The sequence below is a fragment of the Drosophila arizonae genome, chromosome 4 (genome assembly GCF_054131065.1).
Source record: "Drosophila arizonae isolate 15081-1271.41 chromosome 4, UAZ_ARI_1.0, whole genome shotgun sequence".
Classification (NCBI taxonomy): Eukaryota; Metazoa; Arthropoda; class Insecta; order Diptera; family Drosophilidae; genus Drosophila; species Drosophila arizonae.
Genome location: NC_142924.1, coordinates 26975294 through 26987535, shown reverse-complemented (window position 1 = coordinate 26987535; position 12242 = coordinate 26975294). Strand labels below are relative to the sequence as shown.

The 12242-nt window shown below is 40.5% G+C and overlaps 1 protein-coding gene across 1 annotated transcript; it reads left to right on the top strand.

Annotated features, from left to right (window-relative positions):
- The first annotated feature begins 11764 nt into the window (after positions 1-11764).
- On the top strand, positions 11765-12184 carry LOC108620367 (transcriptional regulator Simba1). Its single transcript, XM_018017270.2, has 2 exons — positions 11765-11908; positions 11976-12184. The coding sequence occupies exons 1-2, from the start codon at positions 11765-11767 to the stop codon at positions 12063-12065; spliced, it is 234 nt and encodes a 77-aa protein (XP_017872759.1). The 3' UTR covers positions 12066-12184.
- The last annotated feature ends 58 nt before the right edge of the window (positions 12185-12242 follow it).

Sequence of the window (12242 nt, the reverse complement as noted above, 5' to 3'; positions counted from 1 at the left end):
ACGCTCTTTCCAGAAAGATTAAGCTCCATTCATGCCCCGGATTCCGAGTCTGCAAATCAGGGCTCATCGAGCACTCAAATTGCTTTAGTTACAGACGAAGAAATCTTAGTAGCTCTCAGAGGTCTTAGAACCAACACAGCTCCAGGGCCGGACGGGATCCCAAATCATGCGCTAAAGCTAGCCCTCGCCTTGCACGTTCACCGAATTCCCTACAAAATGGAAGACCCAGAACCTGGTATTGCTACCCAAGGCTGGCAAACCACCAGACGAGCCATCTTCATACAGACCGATCTGCCTCTTAGGCATCATAGGAAAAGTGTTTGAGATCTGCTCTAGACTGGAGACTGCTATTGCTAGCGCCGGAGGTCTATCACCAAATCAATTTGGATTCCGAAAGGCCCGGTCAACAACAGATGCTCTAGAAAAAATTGTTGGCCTGGCAACTTCCGCCATCCAAGGCACCAGATGGAGGCACGGGACGAAGTAATACTGCATCATCGCGACCCTGGACGTTAAGAACGCCTTCAACACAGCTAGTTGGGATATGATACTGAATGCGCTGTCACAATATAATATCCCTAAATATCTAAAAGAGATAATAAAGAGCTACTTCAGAGGAAGAACACTGGTATACAACACGAGTGAGGGTCCCCAAACTCATACAGCGTCAGCTGGAGTACCCCAAGGCTCACCATTGGCTTTGCCGATGATGTGGCCGTCGTCGCCATAGGCAAGGAGCTTAAAGATACAGAGGATATGTGCAGCGAAAGTATCAATCGCATACGAAGCTGGTTGACAGGAGCTGGGCTCGAGCTTGCGGCACACAAGACGGAAGTCGTCCTAGTAAGCAGTCACAAAAAAGTGGAGACTGCCAATATAAGGATATGCAGCGTCAGCATCGTGCCAAAGAGGGCGATTAAGTATCTTGGCGTCATGTTAGACACAAGATTAACTTTCCGCGAGCACTTAGAATATGTGCATAAAAAGGCAGCTGATTCTTGTAGAGCTCTCTCAAGAGTTATGCTTAACACGTGGGGACCTAAACAACAACGACGTCTTCTTCTAATGCGCGTCATTAGGTCTGTCATCCTCTGTGCTGCGCCAATATGGTCAAGAGACATCGCTCATCGCAACGCCGAGTACAGCCGGGACATTTGCGCGATCTACAGACTGAGCGCAATCAGAGTCAGCTGCGCTTTCAGGACTATCTCAGATGATGCGGCACTTGTCATAGCCGGCATGGTGCCACTGGAGTACCTGGTCGCCGAAGCCGTGGAGCGGAATTCGCACGCGCCTGTGCGACACAATCCCGGATCACGAACCATGGGTTAACCGCAAACACGGCGAGGTTAACTTCTACCTTTCGCAGATCCTCTCGGGCCATGTATGCTTTCGGAGCTATTTGAAGCGCTTTGGTCACGAGGAAACTGATGATTGCCCCTGGTGCGGGCGAGGGCATGTGGAAGACGCCAACCACATCCTTTTCGTATGTGCACGATTCCTGGAGGAGAGGCGTCGTATAGAAGAGGCCCTGGGCCGCTCCATCAGAGCGGACAACATAGTCAACGCCATGCTGGAATCGGAGGAAGCTTGGGAATTAACAAGCACCTTCGCGGCCACAGTGATGATGGAGCTGCGCAGAGTCGAGCGAATAAGAATACGAGCTGTACCAGGCTAAGGTAGCACATAGTGCTTGCGAAGCAATGCTTTACGGCCGTCTCGCAAGCATCGCGCGCTATCCGAGCCACAACTCAACTTGCAACTTGTAGTATAATAAGATAGTAAATAAATGAATATAAAAAAAACACACGAACACACACAGATATACGCACGCACGCATAAACACGCATTGACTGCAGTCGTGGCTTACTAAGGGAACTTAATTGTCCAATAACTTCTCTTGTGGATGTAGTTTCTTCATAAAACTTTCAGATTCTGATAATATCAGGGATATATATGTATTTGCCAAAGCACACTAGTATTTGAAATACGCCTTTTACAAATGTGATGGTGAAGGGGTGAATTAGGGGCGGCGGGTCAATTTTGACAAAAATCGAAATTGTATAAAATGCATATAAGCATACATAACATACATTTGGACTCTAGCTTTAAAGATGTAGGAGATATACATTTATTACTGGTTTTCGATAATGTGTTTAATCGATAACAAAATAACGGGGCAATTTATCGATATTTAAAGCAAAACTCGATATGCGCGTGCTATACAGGGACCTAGGAAAATTTGAAGTCTCTAGCTCCTATATCTTCTGAGATCCACGCGTTCAAACATACGGACAGGGCTAAATCAACTCAGCTCGTCGCCCTGATCAAGAATATATATACATTATGGGGTCTGCCACGTCTCCTTCTGCCTGTTACATACATTTAACAAAACCAATATACCCTGAACCCATAAAAATCACGTGCATTCACTCTAACAGCTGTTAGCAGTGCAGGAATTGCAGCGGACAACCAGCTGCTCACTAAGTTTGGTGAGTTGCTAAGTCTTAGCAAAGACAGCAACCTAATATCTGGAGTGAAGACGGAGTTACTGCAAGTAGTGCATACTTTCGGGCGCTTGCTGTAGTTAAGCTGAGTTTAAGATACTGCGGTCTGTAAAGTCAAATTATATTAGTAGCCATCGCCCACTACAGGCTTCACGTCGTTGTAGTCGGTGCAAAAAATGGATGCCAGGATGTAGTACGAGTTGCAAGCGCGATCACCGCAGAGAGGGCGCTGCCGCAGCCATCGACCTTTAATCAGTCCCCAATGGCTGAGTGCCAGGCACCAAACTCACTAAAACAAGCGTTAGCCCAAATAGGAATTACGCTAGAGGGCTTGACTGCCTTATTTGGGGGTCAGCGGCATGTTAATGCCCTAATAAGAGAGGGGAGCTGGCTAGGCTGGTCAATCTCCATAAGACGGCCGAAACGCTCTGCAACCGACCGGTTAAAAACTGCGAGGTGCAGACCATGCCACCGATCAGAGGAAAACACCCTCAAAAAAACCGAGGCCCAATAAACAACAGACAAACCCGAATAGCTGGACAGTCGTAAAAGGACGCAAGACGATGCAAAAACGACCCAGAAGCGACGCAATTGCGATTTCAGGCGTGGGTGGTTGCAGCTATGCGGACATGCTTCGTGTAGTCAAGACCGACCCAAATTTAAAGCATCTGAGCGGCGACGTTCAAGGCATTAGGAAGACAGCTGAGGGGGACCTTTTGTTGCAACTGAGCAGAAAGCCTGAGCATAGCGCTGAGGCCCCTCACGAAGCTGTAGGTAAGGCCTTGGGTGACCGAGCGGTAGTTAAACTTACCGAATCGGCTCAAATTGAGATTCGTGACCTAGATGAGTTAGCGAGCAAAGAGGAGATCTTGGAGTCAATTAGGGCGGAGTTGAAGGATAGCTCACTCCCCATTGAGGCTATCAAGTTGCTTCGACCGGCTTTTGGTGGACAGCAAAGAGATACGGTTGCTCTTCCAATTGGAAAAGCCAAAACCCTGCTCGAGCTGTCCGCGCCGTGGATCAGCCTAAACGCTGTTTCAAGTGCCTTGATTACGGTCATATGGCAGCAAACTGCGGCAGCGACTGTGACCTAAAGGGCGCCTGTTTCAAGTGTGGAAAGATGGGTCACAGTGCAAAAGCATGCACTAAGCCACCAAAATGTAGCCTCTGCATCCGGAAATGTGAAAAGCAGTCGGACCACTCAGCAGGCAGCTTCAAGTGCCCATCCTACCGTGAGGCTGCTCGTAAAATGAAATGTTAAGGTTCCTTCAGCTTAACTTAAATCATTGTGTTGCTGCCCAAGACCTTCTAGAGCAGACCATAAGGGAAAAATGTATAGACGTAGCATTTCTCAGTGAGCCTCACCACTGTAGAACCAGCTGCCCTAGGACATGGGCAACAGACGCTAATGGCAAAGAGGTGTTGTGGGTATGTGGCAACACACGAATGTTCAATGTATGTGAATGGCCAATACGGTAGCCTATGGCTCTACAGCTGCTACCTGGCCCCCAGCATGCAGCTCAGTGATTTCACAACGGCGTTAGAATGGGGGCGTTAGAATGGGGTAGCCACACAACAAATGCCAGAGGCCGTATCTTACTGGAGATTTTCGCGACACTAGATGCACTGCTTAATACCGGCCACGAGTTCACCTTCAGTCGGGCTGGATACGGATCTGTAATTGACATTACTTTTGTCACTTCATCATCGTTCGGGAAGCAACCTGGAGCCACTGCGATAGCTATACGGGCAGCAATCATATGGCATACAATCATACAATCGTATCGGCTGGGGTATTCTTGTAGAGCTGGTGCCACGGGTGCCACTGGAGTACCTGGTCGCCGAAGGGCGAGCAGGATTGCACGATGGCAAAGAAAGTGGAATAAAAAATGCGCTGAGGAGACTACACTAGTGATGTAAATTTGAGTAAAAACATCGATGTCGATGCCCATCGATGTTTTCGATGTGTCAAACCCAACATCGATGGCTTTACACATGTATTTCCCCATTTTATTAAGAAACGTTTTTTTTAGGGTTTTAAAACTTCTTCATAGGTGCTTTCATAGAGCTATTATTCCACTTAAATTATTTTGCCACAAACATTGCATTTCGCACTATTGCCGTTAAATTTGGTGAAATGCTGCCAGCAAAAACTCGTCTTTGCTTTTATTCTAAAACAATTGATTTTGTAGTATAAATATATGTACATATGTACATACATAAATAAATACATTTAAGCAATGGTAATATATTTACTTACTTTGGCATTGCAATATTTGCTGCTTAAGTTTGTATAAGTGCACTTTCAGGCAACAAACGACAATATACGCAAAATATAAAATCAAACTAGCGATGTTTTGAAAAACATCGATGTATCCCTTAATATCGGTATCAATAAAAACATCGGTAAACATCGCCAAAAAACATCGATTGTCGATGCATCGATGTTTTTCACATCACTAGACTGCACAACTTCGTATTTGCTCGGCTGCTCACTTTTAGGGTCGGGCTACGAAAAAATTGGAAACACAAAATCATTTCTCTTCATGCGCTCGGCAGAGATGGTCGACTGTTGAACAAAAGGTCCCTCAGAGGGACCTCAGAGGGACCATCTTGAGAGAGAGAGCGAGAGCAAGGGAAACATTCAGCGTAGAGGGACTCCCTCTACGCTGAATGTTTCCCTTGCTCTCGCTCTCTCTCTCAAGATGCTCTCTGCTCCATGGGTGCCAGCTTAGTTGCTAGATCTACCCACTTTTTAAAAAATTTGCAACTTTTGTTTTTAATGCTATTAGCACTAACCAGAGAACACATAGACTAGACAACTAGTGGAAAGCTTTTTGCACGCTTTTTTTGAGGCTTTAGCACCCCAGACAGCTTTGGACTCGCTCGGCTCCTTACTTTTAGGTTCGAGCTACGAAAAAATACGAACGCACAATCATTTCGCTTCATGCGCTCGACCGAGATGGTCAACTTTTGAACAAAAGATCCCTCTATGCTCAATGTTTCCCTTGCTCTCTCTCTCTCGATGTTCTCTGCTCTCTCGAATGTGTATATGTATGTATACATGTGAGGCTCACATTGTGAGCACAAGCAGCAGCTCACGAAAATTGAAATTTCTTCGCAGCAAGAACCCATGCCTTCCCTTATGTGTGAAGAGTATACCGAACTTTTCAAACCGTTTGCCATGTGTTTTCGTTATTATTTGTGGGAAGGGTATAAAAGGTCCCTTGCTACATGTACTATGAACATTTGTATGCCTGTGTGCAAAGCCCTTGCTGGCTATAGCAATTTGAAATCCTAGCATTTGCATTTGGTCGATCTTGTGAAGTGCTCACACTTACATAAATATGTTTGATTGTGTGTACGCAGGGGCCGCGATGCTTACAAATGATGGGGTAATCATTGTAGAAGCAGTTCAGTGCCTTTATATGTATGTGCGTGTGTGTATGTTTATAAGTGTATGCATGCGACATGAGCATTGACGTGTGCCTACGACAACTTAGAATTGTGTGAAGGATTTTGGGTTTGACCGGAAGAGGCGCGCTTATATTTAAGTAGATGATTTCATTTCAATGATCGTGGGTTTGCCTATCAGAATGATTTTTGCTAGAAATGTAGTACCTGATCAATCCCAGTGGCCAAATTGGAATGCGATTTTCGATCCCTTTGTACCTGCACATATACAGGTGAAATTTACCTTTTTAATAAAAAGTATATGTATGTACATACATACATATACTGGCTAAGTAGATGATTTCATTTCAATGATCGTGGGTTTGCCTATCAGAATGATTTTTGCTAGAAATGTAGTACCTGATCAATCCCAGTGGCCAAATTGGAATGCGATTTTCGATCCCTTTGTACCTGCACATATACAGGTGAAATTTACCTTTTTAATAAAAAGTATATGTATGTACATACATACATATACTGGCTAAATGGACCCATTTTAAAGAGTGCATCTGTTAGATGTCATAAAAATCATGCAATTAAAAAATACCTTTAAAAGTAATAGGAAGTGGACTTGTTACTTTAGTTAATCATCTACTTAAATATAAGCGCGCCTACTTGTGCTCACATGCAGTACATAGTACATGTAGCAAGGGACAGTGTGTGTGTGCATGCTCGTCGCGAAAACATTTTCATTATGCGCACCAACCCTTTTATACCCTTCCCACAAATAATAACGAAAACACATGGCAAACGGTTTGAAAAGTTCGGTATACTCTTCACACATAAGGGAAGGCATGGGTTCTTGCTGCGAAGAAATTTCAATTTTCGTGAGCTGCTGCTTGTGCTCACAATGTGAGCCTCACATGTATACATACATATACACATTCGAGAGAGCAGAGAACATCGAGAGAGAGAGAGAGAGCAAGGGAAACATTGAGCATAGAGGGATCTTTTGTTCAAAAGTTGACCATCTCGGTCGAGCGCATGAAGCGAAATGATTGTGCGTTCGTATTTTTTCGTAGCTCGAACCTAAAAGTAAGGAGCCGAGCGAGTCCAAAGCTGTCTGGGGTGCTAAAGCCTCAAAAAAGCGTGCAAAAAGCTTTCCACTAGTTGTCTAGTCTATGTGTTCTCTGGTTAGTGCTATTAGCCACAGATCTGGCAATTTTAAATATTGTTTTAGCAATTTTATTATAAAAATAGCAATTTTTATAGTTTGGTTCAGGGTTCAATTTGTTTACCTTTTTGTTGACTTCAAAATTCCGATTAATGGTGGTTCGGAACTTGTATTTGACTCAGTGGTTCGATTACATATACAACGATTACTCTTTACCACCACTGACCAAACAACACATAGACTAGACATTAGTGCTGCAAAACCATCGATGGACCGTCCATCGATTTTGATTGAGTCCGATGGACTAAAATATCGATAGTATCGATGGTTCCATCGAAAATAGCTCTATCATTCAAAATTATTGAAAATTCATAGAAAAAAAAATCAACTTTATAAACATTTACACTTAGTAAGTTCAAAACAATTCATGATTTTTTGTCGTAATTCATAAAAATAATATTTGTATTCCAGTTCATAACAAAACAGTCTATCCTAAAAATAAACTTTGGTTCATATTTATCTTATAACTAAAAAACAAAAGTTCGACTGTAATTAATAAGTCTTAAAATTTAACTTAAAATTAAAAAACAAAGCTTGACTATCTTTCACAAAAGTCTTGAGCTTAAAACTGAAATTAATCATCGTGAGATCCATTATGTGCACGCTTTAAATGCTCTTGCATATTTGATGTGTTCCCGCTCGTTTTATATTGCTGCCCACACAACAGGCATTTCACAAAGTTTTTTCTTTGCATTTTTCAAAAAACTTCCATACTTGAGATTTCTCAAATTTCTTTCGCTTATTCGGAGGCGCAATATTTTCAGTGTCTACCGTAACAGCAAATGAAGATTCCTTATTGGCGTCTGCAGGCGAAGAAGCAGTTTTATCTAAAATCCAAAACAATTAGAAAAAACGTGTTTGCTATTAATTATATGAATCTTACCAGATGGGATCAAAAATTTTTCCATTTTCCGTGGAGGAACCGCCAACAATTAAATAATGTGGTAATTAGGTATCTATGTGCTATATGTTAAAAAATAAATCAAATTGTTTGTGTAAAATAGATTCTAATTTTAATAATAATTTGAGTATCAACGTATGAACTTACTTGTGGCTTGGCGTCTGTAGCGATCTATCGACATCGAGAAAATTCCATCGATCTATCTAACAAAAGAAAGTCCATCGATACTATCGATATTTCCATCGATGGATTTGCAGCACTACTAGACATGTAGAGCAACGTTTTTCTACGCCGCAACATCTGTCTAGCAAGTCCCGGCCAACTTCGTATTCGCTCGGCTTGGTATTGGAAGGCTCGGGTAATGAAAGATAGCACGACGAAATCAGTGCGCTCTAAGTACGCAAACGAAATGGTCATGTATGCGCTTTGCGTTTTTTGTCTCTCTCTCTCTCTCTCTCTCTCTCTCTCTCTCTCTCTCTCTCTCTCTCTGTGGGCTCTCAAATCATGAAGCTCAGCAGCGCACAAAAATTGAAAATTGTTCGCGACGGTCCCAGCTCTTTCCTTTTGAGTGAAGAATATACCGAAATCTTAAAATCGTTTGCGACATTCATGCAAACAAAATGTTAGCGTTTCGATATATATTTATGGGAAGGGTATGAATGCGTTGAGGCGCATAAAGAATATGATCTCGCGACGGGCATGCACACACACACTTGTAGTGCCTTGCTACGTGTATGAGCATTTGTGACCTGCGTGCGTTACTCTTGCTGCATGTGGCAATTTTAAAGCCCAGCATTTGCAAAAGCACATACACGTAGCAAGGATGTATATGTGAGTGTGCGTGCTCGTCGCGAAAATGTATTCTTTCTGTGCACAACAATTCAATTCTTTCTCAGTATTTTCGTCAATCATCAGCCTGTGCAAATTGTAAAGCTCAAAATTTGCCGTTGGTCTACCATGTGAAGTGAGCACATGCATACATACATTTGTGTATGTCTATGTTTGTATGCGATGGCAAGCTAATTGTCTCTGGATTTAGTAGTTTGTAAATTTTGTATGACTTCAATCGTAGGGTGACTATCAAATGAGCCATTATGACTTAATTAGAAATTTTGACAATAATGAGTAAAGCTTGAGTACAATATGACATGTGCATTTCATCATATATTGCAAAGCATTTAATAAAGTTAGTAGTGTTTTACGATAATTTTTTCGGTTGAAAATGTGTATAAAATAATTTTAATTATAAGTTAAGACTATCGACAATCTAAGGAGGCTGGAGAGTCCAGTAAGACATTCAAGGGGAGAACCTAACGAGTAGAACAGATTTAGTTTAGTTTATATAGTTTAGTTTATAAAAATATATTATTTCATTGAACACAAAGTTGTTATATATTCACAAGAACCCAACACACAGCATCCACAATCACTAGTACTCTAGTGTGGGAGCGCCTAACGCTTATTTACTAGACGTCTGCATGAATGCCAAAAAAAAAAAGCACATTCAACTGTACAAAGTCATCATTGAATTGAGTGAAAACTTGTACAAAACGAAATGAAAATGAGTGAGCGACTGAATTCGTGTTTCTCTCGGCAGCACAAAAATATAGCCGAAAAGAAACGAAGTGAGTGAGTGAGCAGCAGAAGCTATTAAATGTTGTATATTGAATACATTCGAATATTGTCAGCTGTTTTCTGCTGTGTGTATCTGTTAAAAGAAAGAGGAAAAAATAAAGAAATATGTGTGCAATGTATTTTTTGTTGTGGAATTTTTAACTTATATATTTATTACAAATAATTAATTAATAATATTAGAATTTAAAAACATAATTTTATTAATGCTATCAGGGTTGGAAGCTATTGACCAAATAAATATTAAATCTGCAAATATCAACACAGAAAACATATATAGACGGTCACAACTACACATTTTGTTAGTAAAACTAAAACACAAGCTTTAAACAAAACAAAACACAAAAACAACACGCTGGTATTTGCCGAAAAATACATACATTTTTTTCTGCAGCTTCCGCTTCCATTTCGCACGTCTGCTCATAATTTCTCAAAGCACAAAATGAATACACAAAATATTCTTCGAACTACTTGAGTAGTTCGAGTGTTTTCGAAGTTTTCATTTCACTTTGCTCTTCTTTCGTTATACTCAGTCATTCGGCATGAGACACAACATGTTCGTCTTGCGAAACAGTAGTATACACATTCGTCTCATTCTGTCCTTTTCACTCAATCATATTCTACTCAATTTGAATGTACTCAATGTGGCTTTGTTATGAATGTAATCATGCAGACGTCTATTATTTACGTATATAAACACATTTATAAACATGATTAGCAATAATAATATGTATATAAATGTACTTATGTACATATGTATGTTCATACATAGTACATCTGTGTAAAGTGGTTATGACAGTCCGTAAGACCGACCAAATGCAAATGCTGGGCTTTAAAATTCCTACAAGCAGCAAGAGTAACGCACGCAGGTCACAAATGCTCATACACGTAGCAAGGCACTACAAGTGTGTGTGTGCATGCCCGTCGCGAGATCATATTCTTTATGCGCCTCAACGCATTCATACCCTTCCCATAAATATATATCGAAACGCTAACATTTTGTTTGCATGAATGTCGCAAACGATTTTAAGATTTCGGTATATTCTTCACTCAAAAGGAAAGAGCTGGGACCGTCGCGAATAATTTTCAATTTTTGTGCGCTGCTGAGCTTCATGATTTGAGAGCCCACAGAGAGAGAGAGAGAGAGAGAGAGAGAGAGAGAGAGAGAGAGAGAGAGAGAGAGAGAGAGAGAGAGACAAAAAACGCAAAGCGCATACATGACCATTTCGTTTGCGTACTTAGAGCGCACTGATTTCGTCGTGCTATCTTTCATTACCCGAGCCTTCCAATACCAAGCCGAGCGAATACGAAGTTGGCCGGGACCTGCTAGACAGATGTTGCGGCGTGGAAAAACGTTGCTCTACATGTCTTGTCTATGTGTTGTTTGGTCAGTGATTATATTTTGCAGTTCTGACATATCGATAACTTATGGAATACGACTAATAAAACTTATTGTCGACCAATAAATCGTTTCACAACACTTTATACAACAAAAGCAGAGGTCACCGTTCGTAATACTATAAAATAAAAAACAAACTACGCAGGGAAATTTACACTTAGCAAGTGTCAATAAATTCGGGTATCAGAAAACACGTAGTCTATGAATTAAAAAAAAAAAAAGTTTGTCAATAACTCCATCCAATAACAAATCCTGTACATTCTTCTACTAAATTTACTATTAGGTGAGAAAAATCAAACGTGGGCATTAAATGAAGGAAAACGTGATACGAAAAATATGGTTGGAGATGACAACAGATATAGACTTTCCGCCATATCTTTCTTTTGACGTCTATCAAGTGCTCTTAGTAATATTCATATTCCCCACAAAGACTACTGACTAAACCAAAATGAATAATGTAAATTCATTGTGGTTTCTAGTGTGCACATTATAAAATATATATATATATATATATATATATATATATATATATATATATATATATATATATATATATATATTTATACATATTATTATTATAAATAATATATTTATTATTGTAAAAAATTCGTATATATTGTTTAACTTTGGCTACTGTTTACTGATTAATAATTATACCTCTATTGTTTTGTTGCTTGAAAGTCAACAGCTTTGCAGCCATGGCACGCGGTCATCAAAAAATACAATCGCAAGCAAAGGCCGCTGAAAAGCAAGCGAAGATGAAAAAGCAGCAGGGCCACAGTGCCAACGATCAAAAGAAAGCAGCACAAAAAGCACTCGTACATGTTTGTGTCCTCTGCAAAGTAAGAAACAACGTTATCTAATTATCTTAAATACTCATAAAAACAAAACTTAAATTCTTCCACGCAGTCGCAAATGCCAGATCCTAAGACTTACAAGCAACATTTTGAGAATAAACATCCGAAAAATGATATGCCTGAGGAACTGAAAGACCTCTAACATTATTATTGAACATTATCAAATAAACGACGAGTTGCCTACGAGTACGAATAATTGCAACAATAATATTTGAAACAATCAATAATTTAAAATAAAATGCAAAAATATACGCAAACTTATCTTTAAAACGCATACATTGATTGGCTTGCATAATAAAAGTTTCAATTTCTGTCATAG

Excerpts from the sequence above, each read along its gene's own strand:
- LOC108620367 (XM_018017270.2), top strand. The coding sequence starts at position 11,765 with ATGGCACGCGGTCATCAAAAAATACAATCGCAAGCAAAGGCCGCTGAA. Across the intron at positions 11,909-11,975 it reads ATGTTTGTGTCCTCTGCAAA|TCGCAAATGCCAGATCCTAA; the intron begins GTAAGAAACAAC and ends TCTTCCACGCAG.